Source organism: Aspergillus ambiguus, assembly GCF_047715705.1.
Source record: "Aspergillus ambiguus strain CBS 117.58 unplaced genomic scaffold BDV59scaffold_41, whole genome shotgun sequence".
Lineage (NCBI taxonomy): Eukaryota > Fungi > Ascomycota > Eurotiomycetes > Eurotiales > Aspergillaceae > Aspergillus > Aspergillus ambiguus.
The window spans coordinates 150,553-163,232 of record NW_027395554.1 but is presented as its reverse complement, the minus strand read 5'-3'; the positions used below and the strand labels follow the sequence as shown (position 1 = coordinate 163,232).

The 12,680-nt window shown below is 46.8% G+C and overlaps 5 protein-coding genes across 5 annotated transcripts; 2 read left to right on the top strand and 3 right to left on the bottom strand.

The window, feature by feature from the left end:
* The first annotated feature begins 867 nt into the window (after positions 1-867).
* Positions 868-3,356, top strand: BDV59DRAFT_116984 (putative MFS lactose permease). Its single transcript, XM_073686720.1, has 9 exons — positions 868-1,279; positions 1,356-1,425; positions 1,482-1,529; positions 1,582-1,684; positions 1,747-1,988; positions 2,042-2,362; positions 2,422-2,679; positions 2,743-3,094; positions 3,152-3,356. The coding sequence occupies exons 1-9, from the start codon at positions 1,151-1,153 to the stop codon at positions 3,291-3,293; spliced, it is 1,665 nt and encodes a 554-aa protein (XP_073544303.1). The 5' UTR covers positions 868-1,150; the 3' UTR covers positions 3,294-3,356.
* A 577-nt stretch (positions 3,357-3,933) lies between these two features.
* On the bottom strand, positions 3,934-5,267 carry BDV59DRAFT_116976 (NADP-dependent oxidoreductase domain-containing protein). Its single transcript, XM_073686719.1, has 2 exons — positions 5,002-5,267; positions 3,934-4,949 (listed from the first exon to the last, which is right to left on the bottom strand). The coding sequence occupies exons 1-2, from the start codon at positions 5,168-5,170 to the stop codon at positions 4,096-4,098; spliced, it is 1,023 nt and encodes a 340-aa protein (XP_073544302.1). The 5' UTR covers positions 5,171-5,267; the 3' UTR covers positions 3,934-4,095.
* Positions 5,268-5,485: 218 nt separating this feature from the next.
* Positions 5,486-6,882, bottom strand: BDV59DRAFT_210316 (S-adenosyl-L-methionine-dependent methyltransferase; the record flags this gene model as incomplete). The annotated part of the gene is made up of 5 exons (XM_073695571.1): positions 5,486-5,808; positions 5,861-6,290; positions 6,345-6,366; positions 6,421-6,674; positions 6,727-6,882. The coding sequence occupies 5 exons, from the start codon at positions 6,880-6,882 to the stop codon at positions 5,486-5,488; spliced, it is 1,185 nt and encodes a 394-aa protein (XP_073544301.1).
* A 960-nt stretch (positions 6,883-7,842) lies between these two features.
* Positions 7,843-8,515, bottom strand: BDV59DRAFT_205208 (uncharacterized protein; the record flags this gene model as incomplete). The annotated part of the gene is made up of 2 exons (XM_073694601.1): positions 7,843-8,400; positions 8,447-8,515. The coding sequence occupies 2 exons, from the start codon at positions 8,513-8,515 to the stop codon at positions 7,843-7,845; spliced, it is 627 nt and encodes a 208-aa protein (XP_073544300.1).
* Positions 8,516-11,309: 2,794 nt separating this feature from the next.
* On the top strand, positions 11,310-12,680 carry BDV59DRAFT_195644 (MFS transporter; the record flags this gene model as incomplete). Its single annotated transcript, XM_073692607.1, has 1 exon — positions 11,310-12,680. One exon carries the CDS (start codon positions 11,310-11,312, stop codon positions 12,678-12,680), a length of 1,371 nt encoding a protein of 456 aa, XP_073544299.1.

Sequence of the window (12,680 nt, the reverse complement as noted above, 5' to 3'; positions counted from 1 at the left end):
TCCCCTCGCATGTTTTGTTACGGTTATTTCCGGCCTAACCCTTTTCACATCGGAGATGAGGCCGCAGACCCAACTTGGCTTGGTACGATGGGAATAGCACAAATCGAGCATCATACATGGATGTCCTGCCCAGACAAACCTATCAACTATCAGAGTCTTTATTGAAAAGTTTGGCCTCGTCGCATGTTGTGTAGGAAAGCTTTTCCTACTAAGACTCACGTACAGTAAAGGGCAAAGCGCCGTACCAAAGCGTTTCGGGTTATGCGGCAGGGATGAGGCCATTAACGTCGACTGTGTTCTCTCCCCTAGGGAGGCATGATGGAGGCGAACAGAATGAGATCTTGTCACATGAGTTGTATCCACGTCGTCAGTGGTACTTGCACCGCCAACATGAAGCCGGGAGGATTATCACGGGAATGGTGGAAATCATCTGGCCACATTCTCGGTTATTCTGGCAGGTTTCCAGCTGCACAGTGGGGCTTAGAAGCATCGGTTCCCAATTGTCAGTGGCGCTAGGGACGAGACGGCGGAACGGATGCCATATGGAAAAGCACAAAAGGAGGCGACTTTATCTAAACTTCTAACCCCAGATTGGATCGGCAACGCAGCCGTCCTCCGGTCTAGCCCCAAATCACCACGGAGCAACTCCCAAGCAGCAGCTCGTGGGCAGATGTGCCCTGTCATCCACGGAGTGGACGGCCACTAAATTATAGTTGAGACCGAAAGTATGTGGGCGAAACGAAAAGGGGCATGCGGATGAGCCTGATCAGCAAATTAAATTTCCACTGCTCTCTATAATAGACTAGCAAGTTTGGGCATGGGCGCCCCCGGAGCTGGAATTATATTCTAGCTGTGATTTCCATCCTACAGTGAGTGGCGCTTGCTTTCGCCAAGCGAACAGGAATCTGGGGTCTCCCCACGGGATATACGGGCCGATAATTCCAGTCTACGAGGGAAGCGAACACGCGAGGGTCTGACCATTGGACCGGCTCCAATCATAACATCTACAGAAGTCGTTGTTAAAACAACGCTGCCAAGCGACCGGATTATAAGAAGCTGCTTCTCTCCCATTATCCAAGAGCTACAGCGTGCGTCTTTATTCACTGCCAATTCCCACCCTTCCATAGGTTCAACCGGCAGATAGACAACCATGGCAGAGACTCATACATCCCAGGACGAGAAGCAGCATGTGTCCGCTGTTGAGGACACGCCCGTTGTTGCTGGGGGATTTGGCAAGACGGCGAAAAATGAGGGAGCCAAGACGAAGCAGGTGTACAACGTGAGTGCATCCCTATATTGAACTTATTGTTATTATTTTGTATGCACGCTGACCGCCCCCTCCTTCGCGTATCTAGGCTGAGCTTGCCGCGGCTATCAGAGAGACCAAGATTGAAAGATGGAGCAAGACTTCTATTCATTTGTACTGTGAGTTCTCATAAACTCGGCTGATGATGAATTCGATTTTCTAACAAGGGGACCAGTTGCCATCTTTATCTCTTTCTGCTGTGCATGCGCCAACGGTTACGATGGTGAGTCTAGTCAAGGTTTCTCACGAGGAGTCTTTCACTCAAACGACTCTAGGTTCTCTGATGGGCTCTGTCTTGGCTATGGACCACTATCAAAATGTATTCCACACTGGAATGGATGGTCCCAAGGTGTCTCTCGTCACATCCCTTTACACTGTGTAGGCCCCCTGTTCCACCAAATAGTTTTTTTTTTATTTCTAACAGTGTCTTTTGTTACCAGCGGATCGATTGTAGCCACCCCTTTCAGTGCTATAATCTCTGACAACTTAGGTCGGCGAAAGTGCATGTTTGTTGGCGGCTGGATCATCATCGCTGGCGCGATTATTATTTCCACCGCCAACCATCTCGCCCAATTCGTCGTCGGCCGTTTTATCCTTGGAATGGGTATCCAGGTCATGGTTGTGTCAGCCCCTGCTTATGCTGTAGAAATTTCTCCACCCCATTGGCGTGGACGTGCTGTTGGTGAGCATACTCTATGAAGGATAAGTATCTTAAGGTGCCTAATATCAATGCAGGTTTCTATAACTGCGGTTGGTTTGGTGGATCTATCCCAGCTGCTGCTGTTACCTTTGGAACCAACTATATCGACAACAACTACTCGTGGCGCGTGCCATTCATCCTCCAGTGCTTTGCTTGCTGCATCGTTATCGTGGCTGTTTGGTTCATCCCAGAGTCGCCCCGTTGGCTTATGGCAAATGACCGTGAAGAGGAGGCCGTTGCCTTCCTCACGAAGTACCACGGAAATGGCGACCGTAACGCGCGACTTGTCCGCCTGGAAATTGAGGAAATGAGAGAAGGAATTCGCATCGATGGTATTGATAAGAGATGGTGGGACTGTAAGTCTACGTTCTATATTGTATGGCATTAACGCATTGCTGATGACGCATAATCACAGACCGTCCTTTCATGCTTACCCACAGCGGCCGCTGGCGTTTCCTCCAGGTCATGATGATCTCGGTTTTTGGACAGTGGTCCGGAAATGGTCTTGGATACTTCAACCCCACAATTTATAAGTCCCTCGGTTACAACTCCAGCTCTATCCAACTCCTCCTCAACCTGGTCAACTCGATTGTCTCCGCGATTGGTGCTCTGACTGCTGTCTTCTTCACTGATCGTATGCCCCGTCGCAAGGTCCTCGTGTGGGGAACCCTGGGTTAGTTCATTATTTACCTATGTGCTCTTGCTATCTTTCTTAGCGATGCTGATTCTCAAGCAGCTTGCGCCATTACTATGGCCATCAACGCTGGTGTTTCTCAGCCGATGATCGGCCCCAAGGCCAGAGGCGAGCCCATCAACAAAACATTCGGCCAGACTGCTCTTGCGTTTTACTACCTCTTCAATCTAGTGTTCTCCTTCACCTATACCCCTCTGCAAGGTGTCATCCCGGCTGAAGCACTAGAAACAACTACCCGTGCTAAGGGTCTGGCTTTGTCCGGATTCATGGTCAGCACTATCAGTTTCATCAGTCAGTATGCTACGCCTATCGGGTTGGCAAATATCTCCACCAATTACCTGTGGGTGTTTGTTGGATGGGATTTGATTGAGACTGTTTGTTGGTACCTTTTTGGGTAAGTCTCTCTATGAAACCTCCACGCTCAAATACTTATGAATTTACCCCCGAGTAGTGTCGAATCGCAGGGACGTACTCTCGAAGAGCTTGAATGGGTTTACCAGCAACCTAAGCCTGTGAAGGCATCCTTACATGTTGACAAGATTGTTGTTCAAGCCGATGGTACCGTTACCGAGAAGATTACCGACGATGCCTAAATCCCTGAGCCTTCTCATCTTCGTTCGGATACCTGATGAGAATGTCCCGTGAGAGATGGGTTTCTCGTGCTCATTATTTCATGTCCGGACTATTGGGCTTCTGCATCTTTCGGGTGAACGACACTCTAACGCCTCTTGGCAATACTGGTACTACTATAATATATGGATGGAAATCTGACTATAATCGCTGATATTCTTTTTCTATTCATTGAATGTGTATTATAACGCGACACTCTTATTTTCAGTAATGCACTAGCATATATGAACAATTTCTGCTTCTATTCCAATGAAGACAATATATTGCCTCGTCGGTGTTTGTTTATCTCATTCGTCGCTATGTCCACGTAGAATTCTATCTACGGACAGTTAGTGACCATACAGATGTACAGAACTGATTACTCCATCTTGGAGTTTGCAGTTTGATGTGGGTCGTTGGTTTTGAAGTTTGTAGAATATACGTCTGACCATTGCCCTAATCATCTAAGTCAAGGCTTTTTGATCTAATGGTTAGATGGTGTTGACAAAAACTAACAAACAGTTCACAAGATATATTCCCATTAAAATACTTCCTGGATTCTATAAATTACCTGCGTCGTACTGAAGCCACCACTGCACTCTAAAATGGTACATTATACGAGCGGCTAGACTTACGGGTGAGATGTCAATTTTCAAATCCCTTCCGGGCAACACACGCAGACCAGATCTCCTTGAATTTATTGGCCGGCTTGAAAGAATTCGATAATGTCAGACATGGATTGATTTTCCGATAGGTAACACAAATGCTGTCCTTGTCACACGCCAACTACAACGCAGGCGTATCAGCAAACAGTGTTGCAGAGAAGGCCTCAGGATAGCGGGACCCTGTAATCTCCACTGCTGAACAGGCCTTGCGGAAGTGATCCTCCTCCTCTTTTGACAGCGTCACCTGGAGACTTGCAAGATTTTCTTGCAGTCTGCTGACCCTTGTTGTACCCGGGATAGGGAAGATATCCTTGCCCTGAGCCATCAGCCAAGCGAGCGTCAGCTGAGAAGGGGTAACCTTTTTTCTCTCTGCAAGATTTTTGATGACCTTTATTAACTCCAGATTCTTGGGAAAGTTTTCCTTGCTGAAACGAGGTGCAAATCTCCGGAAGTCGTTCTCCTCAAACTGATCGGGGGAAGTGATTTCACCGCTCATAAACCCACGCCCGAGTGGTGAATACGCTACAACGGCCACGCCTAACTCGCGTGCAGTCTCGAGGAGCTTGTACTGTGGGCTTTCTATCTCCAGGGAGAAAGGTGAATATTCCATTTGAACGGCAGTAATTGGATGGATTCGATGAGCGCGCCGAAGAGAGTCCGCGCTACACTCACTCAAACCGAGGTACTTGATTTTGCCCTCTTCCTTAAGCTGTGCCATCGCTTCGACCGTTTTCTCAATCGGTGTCTTCTGGTCTAGTCGGTGGCAGTAGTACAGGTCAATTGTACTAATGCCAAGTCGCGAGAGAGATCGCTCGCAGGCTTGGCGGGCATATTCAGGTGACGAGTCGGTGAAGCGAGAGCCATCCTCACCCCTTCGGTTGGCAAACTTTGTTGCAAGGAATATGTTCTCCCTCTTCGACGGGTTGGCCTGAAACCACCTGCCCAAGAGGTCCTCATTGTCGCCATAGATGTCGGCTATATAACGATTAGGACGCCTTGTCCACAAATTCTCCTGGAAGAAACATACCACTGTCCCAGAATGTTTCGCCGAGCCCATATGCAGTATCCAGGAAAGCAAGTCGTTCACTATCTGGCTTCACCGTGCCATAGAAGGCGCTCAAGCCCATGAGCCCGAGTCCTAGACGAGGAAGTTCGGGGCCATTTTTGCCCAGCTTGGCGGTGGGGAGGGGAGACATGCTGCAGTTTATGTCTTTTGGTTATAGTCCTGAGTTCTAGTATATCTCAATGACCACAGCTACAGAAAATCTGTGGCGATGCGGATGTATCAATGGGATGCTTCCCCCTTTTTAACTCCAGCTTTCGGCAAGATTGCGTCAATACCGGAGATAACCATCACTCAACCCCGCATAAACTCCGTGGATCTACGAAGCCCAGCCGAGCATCCGAATCGGACGCTGTGTTGGGTACAGTACATCATAGGGCAATAGTGTATTGAATGGCTGAAAGAAACGTGCAAAATTATGAGAAAATCCTGACGCGTGCCATATAGGTCATCCGTGCAATGCTATTTTGGCCTCTAAAACGCAGTCTCCCAGCCTTGGAGAACGCCATACACGGGTCAGCTTAAGTCCTGCTTTTTGGAAAAGCTTACTCCATTGAGATTCTGTCCGTTCCAGCCCGTTCACGGCAAGCCACATTAGGAGATCCAATTCAACGTCCCGGAGCTCAGGCTCATGCTCAGGCATGACCCGATCAACAATAAGCAAAGTCGATTGTTCCGGGTCCATTGCGGGCACGATCTGTCGGAAAATATGCTCGGCTTCGCTATCAGACCAGTCATGAATAATATGACGAAACATGTAAATTGATGCCCCTATATTGTTCCACTGATTAGCAAGCAGCTAAACGCGTCCCGCAATACACACCTTGGACAGGTTGGGGGGTGAAGCAGTCGTGCCCCATCGCTTCAATGCCATCTGGAAGGCGGGGGGTCCCTTCTATGGTGGATGGGAGATCCTGCAAGATGAGTCGGCCCGAATGATTAGGATAGTGCTCCTTGAAATGTATCAGGTTCTGTCCATGGCCACCCGCAATATCAACAATAAGCGGGTGGCTAGGTTCAAATTCGCTGTTGCCCAGCTTCTCCGCTGGTGGATATATTTCAAACCATGCAAATGGAAACCACTGTTGCTCTGCAAACATATACTCGTCAAATGATTTCTTGAGCTCTGGTTTTGTCTCCATCATGTCAAAGACATGGTTAGTTCCATATGTAAACCTTGATAGACTTTCTTCTAGTTTTCCAGTAGCAGCTGGCAGTCCTGGTCCTTGCATGTAGTCCACTAGCCGCCCCGCCTAAGTTGTGTTAGATAACCACAAATAGGGATATCGGTATGATGTAACTCATACCATTGGAAAGAATAAGTCATATCTGATACAAAGTCACTACGTCAGGCTTTAGTCCAATTGCGTAATGCTCACTTACGTCGCCTTCACTGCAGCAATCGAGCCAGACTGGACGAAGAAAAGTGTTCTCTCATTCGCTGTATACTTTCCTTGTACATTCTCATCGCATAGCCCAATAACTGCTAAGAACCGTAGGATGCGTGTAATGAATGTTGGATCATCTTTTGTCTCGGCTGCTATCTCCAATGGCCGGACTGGCGTCCCGTTAGCTGAAGCAACAATCTGAAGCCAGCGTTTTTCTATTGCAATCCGAACTACTATATTTTGTACCATCTCAATCATTCGGTTAGTTTACATAGCAGTTACATCAGACCAGTATTCTTGCCTGCATAGTAATCCTCTTCATTGTATCAATAGGAGTCTCCACTGCGCGCTGAAGGCGACGAACTTCCTCGAGCAGCTGCTGGTGAGTTGTGTAGTTCTCACTTTCTTCTGCCAACAGGATCTTCTGGATAATATCAAGCTGTTTAAGTGCCTTCATGACTGCTGATCCTAGAGTTTGATTCTCAAGGGCTATCGTATGAGGTTTATGAGTAATATGTAGAGATTTACCACAAACCCCAGAGATGCGAGCTTATATGTCTATCTCACAAGGGTAGCACCGTCGATATCACACTTTTACAATGCCTTGCATCCCATCGTCGGTAGATTCATCTGAGGTAACATCCAGGTAGCCTCCTAGCGTTGCACATATTGATTGGGTTTTCTGCCGTGTTACATTGATGTGTTCGGGTTGTAATTTCCGAATTCTCGCTTGATAATACGTATATGCTATTGCCATATCATGCCCGCTCGAGCTCTGCTGTGGACTTCTGGAAGATAAAAGTTGGTTTTTTATTATGTGCAACATATATCCTGTCAGAGACACCTACCACCGTCTTATTCGCCGACACCGAGGTCGTCTGATGAAGTTTGTCGCACCTGCTTACGACATAGGAAAGGATACAGGGAAGTAGAAGAAAACTAAGGAGGAACATAGCCAAGAGGAAGAAAGAGAAAATAGAGAGTAAACAAAAAATATTACTAATGTTTGATGTTTGGATCGCGATTGGGCCTGAAACACTACGCCAACCCAACCCCCACACCCCCTCTTCTCGGAAGAAAAAGAAATAAAAGAGAAGAATGGAAGCTATCAACGTCCGTAGGAAAATGCGTTCATTCGCGCCAGACTCGACAATGGAGGTACGCTATCCACAAGGTACTGCGACTGACTTGATTCCTAAAAGCATATATAAATTGTAATAGCTACTGAGGTATATGGGAATCACCGAAGTATATCAGACAACGGACCTCTGTAAGAAATACTACTACTCTTTAGTTAACTCAGCTGGCTAAAAAGTGCCTCCTATGGCTTACAGGGTGAGTAGTTATTTGGTACCTACATGATTCTGCCAGTAGATCTCAAAACATCACTATCCCCTGTCTTCTTCCCCGGTCAACTTCAATCATCGAAGGCATATTTAAAGTCATCCACCACAAGCGTCACATTCCCCGTCACCTCTTCATCCGTCCCGGCCTTAGTGACAGTGAAAGTGATTTTGTTAATGTCCTCAAAATCTTCGGTATTGACTTCCTGCAGCCTTCCCAATTGATTGTAGTGGACAATCTTAGGAGTGGGTTCAATGCCCAGCTCATTACGCGTAGAAGCATTGATCAGAATGCTGCAAGGGACCGTCTTCTTGTTTCTTTTGTTTTTGTTGTCCGGCTCTCCCTTACTATCCTTTTTGCCTTTCCCTCTGCCATTCTTATTATCTCCATTGTCGCTTTTGATGCTGCATGCAACATAGACAGACTGCGCGGAGAATTTGTCACTTTTGTTGGTCCTGGTCATGTACCCAAATGACTTGCCAACCTCCCGTGGGCCAGAGAAGAGAACCCTTTTGCTATTCCATTTGGCATTCGAAACTTGAACTTCGGGTCTCCCAACGGACCAATCCTCACTGTAGTTGAGGGCTTTGTATTCGCTTTCTTGCAAGCGACCCAGCTTCAGGGATTCGTACTGTCGTCTTGTTAGCAAGCTTTCTCGGACAGGCAATAATACTAACACCGCTGGTGTATTGTAGAGACATTGACAGCGTGGCAAATGGAAGGAGCGACACAAGTGAGAACTTCATGATGCTTAAGTCCGGACCTGGAATTGACTTGTCGATTGATCACGCAGGTTGGCGATGGATGATGGACGTGAAATAGTAAAACGGCGCTCGTGGTATTTATAGATTTTAGAAATCGCGAAAATATTGACAATGGCTACCCGTATTGTGTTTGGGGGCTCATGTCTTTTCTACAAAGGCGCAAGGGTGCATTTCTGATTTGACTCGGTTAAGACCGCGGTCTCATGAGTCCTCCTACTAGTTCCGAGGTCATCAATATTGGTGTCGCAGGTCCTGGTGCTTTCCCTTACGTCTCTATTGGAATTGCACCAGAGTAAGGGGCCAAGGATTATTTTCCTATGACTTGCTGGGCTAAACTCCATCCGTATTTTGTGCACAGTACGTCCCTTAATTTGTCCACAAGGGAAGATAATTAGTTCAAAATGGCAGCATGACACGGAAAATGACAGAGCACTGCATTGCGCACACTTTTGTCATTGGATTTCGAAGACAATGCAAGACTGCTTGCCTTTTGAAAGAGCACTGAAATCTTCATGATAGAGTCAATCCGTGTATATTTTTGGCATTCTCGAGTGAAACTGCGCTTGATAAGTTGCGATCAACTTCTGGGAGGTATCCTTATCCTTCCAATGGGAACTACGGCAACAATTAGTCAAGAACTTTTTATTGTCAAAATGTTAACAACGGGTTGAGTGAGGTCTGTGACAAAGCAGTATGCCACAGTTATCTGTCAACGTCACTGCTACTGTTTACGGATATAATCATAGGACAGTGTATTCTGTAACCCAGGTAAAAGCCATTGGTTGTTCTCTGCTACGTATTACTGTGTGTGTGTGGTTTGCTTATTGAGTTCCACTAAGGTGCTCTGGTATTCGCGAGTGCTGTAATGGGTTTGTTTAAACATAATGGCATAGAAGGCCGAGGGGCGGTCATTTCTTATGTTGTATCTTTCAGTCATTGAGGTCGTCGCCCCCAATGAGAAACAATTAATGGCTTGCATAGTTTAGCCGCTCAGCCGTTGGAAGAAGCAGATGTTCCAGCAACCATAGCGAGGATTTAGCCATGAAATTTCCCCACATTCACTTTCCGGGGAATTTATTTCCCACCGATATGCACTTTTCATCTGTTATTTTAGATAACTAGTTTGCGAAACCGTCCCAGATGACCCTCTGGACATCAATATGCGCACAGGACAATGGCCTTGCTGCCAGACCTTTCAGGCCTGAGCGATGATGAGTTACTTTCTACTGAGGTTTGAGCCTTATATTTTCAGGCAGTTGATATGAAAGGAGCAGCTCTCCAGCGCGTAAGTACATCCTTCCAGGCACATTTCCATAAAGGTGTTAATTTTCCTTGTTTTGGATAGAACAGATGATGCGTACCTGTGTTTTTTGAAGTGTAGCATTGTCATATGCCTGAAGAAGCAGTTGGCACAGAACACTCTAATCGATATCTGTTTCTAATTTCACTTTGATTGAGAATTATATTGCTAATGTTACATATTGATGACTATATCACCTGCTCCAGATCCCCTTCTTCCATTTCAACCAGAAGATACTTTTGCATCCGGTTTTGTTCTTTACCCCCCTCCATGTTGTTACTCCATGGTTTCTATCCGATGATGCTTGGGAAAATGATGTTAGATGTGTTCTTGGCAGGATGGTTTCTGAAAGTAACCTTGTGGCACCCATCCGTAAGCTGGAGCTCAGCCAGCTGGCAAAATTTTTGACTCCCCTTACACCCAGCATCGTGCATTTTCTGTCTCCACAAACATTGGACAGTTTCCAAGTCCCAATCATTCAGTCGGTTCTGACGGAGACAATTTTGCATTGGGACTCGTTAATGAATAACGGTGGACTTGATGCGAGTCACCAGCGGCCCAGCTGAACATGGACTCAACAATAGACACGACGGTCATATTATATTATACTTAGCCTTTCAGTAATGAGATGAGACAATTTGCTGATTGTCGTTACTAAACACACCAGATTTGAGCAACCTCCTGCATTCTTCTCAGAGCTCAATGTTTCTTGGAGATACTAGACTTCGGTAAATTTCAACCTCTTTGTATTGGTACGTACTCCGTTTTTGAGTAGCGAGATACGCATACCTCTCTTCGAGTATGAGGCTAGATTGGACCAACACCAAAGCGGCGTCATTTTTTAAGTCGGGGAACCGAATTCCCTCAAGGAGCTAGAATGACCCTCAGCCGAGGTACATGAGCAACAAGCGGAGATGTCAAAAAGTATACCCGAGAGATGTTTTGAAAGTCCTTTTTGCGCAGTGATTTGATACGCTGCACCTCACTCCAAATTATGTTTGTCATTCGTTTCTCTCCTTCTAATCCTTACATCGCCTACGCTATTATCGGTGGTTGGTTCCAATAGTTTTCCGTGAAAGGGTCCTGCCCGAATGACTGACCTATTCAGTGCCTCCATCTAGCTATTTGATCGGTTAGAACGGAGACAGCCCTGTTAGCTCCCCCGCTAAATTACAAAAGGTGGGGGATATTTAGGAGCTCGCTGGCTTCTACTTCTCTTCATGTTTTTGATTGTCGCTTACTGATTTGCCTCGCCTTACAGTGCAATTTTTCTCTCAAACTCACAGGGTGACCGCCGATCCTATCCTGTGCCCCGTTCATAGTGCGAAACCACAACCTAGCTTAGAGCGACGGCATACTTGAATGACGGGCTGGATTGGATCTGGGACCGACGAGGACCCAATACGTGTGACCTTTCGCAATCATGACCCATTGAATCCAAAACACTTCAGGGCCAGCACAAAATGGGCCGCCACCATGCTCATGGCTTTCTCAACATTTACAGTTGCCTTCGCAAGCTCAGCATATAGTGGAGGCCAAGCTCAAGTAATGAAAGAGTTTGGCCTTTCGGAAGTTGGGGCTACTTTAGGCATGTCTTTATACGTTCTGGGTTTCTCAATAGGCCCAGTATTCTGGGCACCGTTATCTGAAATATTTGGACGTCGACCTGTTTTTATAGTCAGCTTCGGGGTGTTTACCATATTCAATGCTGCTTCTGCAGGTGCCAGGAATGCGACTTCGCTCCTCATATTTCGATTTATAGCAGGGTCATTTGGTTCCTCTCCTCTGTCCAACGGGGGTGGGGTCATATCAGATGTATGGGATCCCAGCTTTCGTGGTTCAGTATCAACATTTTACGCTGCTGCACCATCCATGGCCCCTGTTATTGCACCACTTATGGCTAATTTCGCTGCTCCTGAGATAGGCTGGAGATGGATACTTGGTATCTGCTGCGCTCTGTCGGGAATTATCTGGATCCTTGGTTCCCTTGTGCCGGAGACCTACGAACCAATTATACTGCAACGCCTAGCAAAGAGACTAACCAAGGAAACTGGGAAAACTCATGTTAGTATTTTGGACGACGTGAGCCAGACACAACGCGATAGAATGCGTCATCTGATAAATAAATCGGTTCTACGCCCTTGGCAGCTTCTTTTCTACGAACCCATATGTCTCCTGTTTGCCATCCTCATGGCAATCGCCTATGGGACTCTCTACTTGACATTCCCTGCCTTCCCCTTCGTGTATGGAGATATAAGGGGCTGGAGCCAGGGCATCTCAGGGCTCTCTTTTCTTGGCGTTGGAGTGGGCCAGATATTCGGTCTTCTATATTACGTCTGGGACAACAAACGATACAACAATGTCGCTAAAAATTCTCCAAATGGCCAGGCTCCACCAGAGGCTCGTCTCCCTCCATGCCTAGTGGCGACTATAGCTCTACCAGGCGGGCTGATCTGGTTCGCTTGGACAAATTCACCGAATATCCATTGGATAGTGTCACTTCTTGCCACGGTGCCCTTTGGCTTCGGGCTGATAACTCTGTTTCTCGTGACCATCAACTACCTACTGGATGTTTATACCATATATGGTGCATCTGCTGTTGCTGCTAATACAATTTTTCGCTCGCTTCTGGGCTTTGCATTTCCCCTCTTCACGCGGAAGATGTTTGAGAACCTGGGAATCCACTGGGGATCTATGGTCCCCGCGTTTCTAACATTAGCATGTTTGCCATTTCCGTTTATTTTCTATAAGTACGGGGAGTCTATAAGACTGAAATGCAAATACGCTGCTCATAGTGCTAGGATGGCTGCTCGGATGAGAGGCTCTGGAGAGGTTGGTGGACCGTGA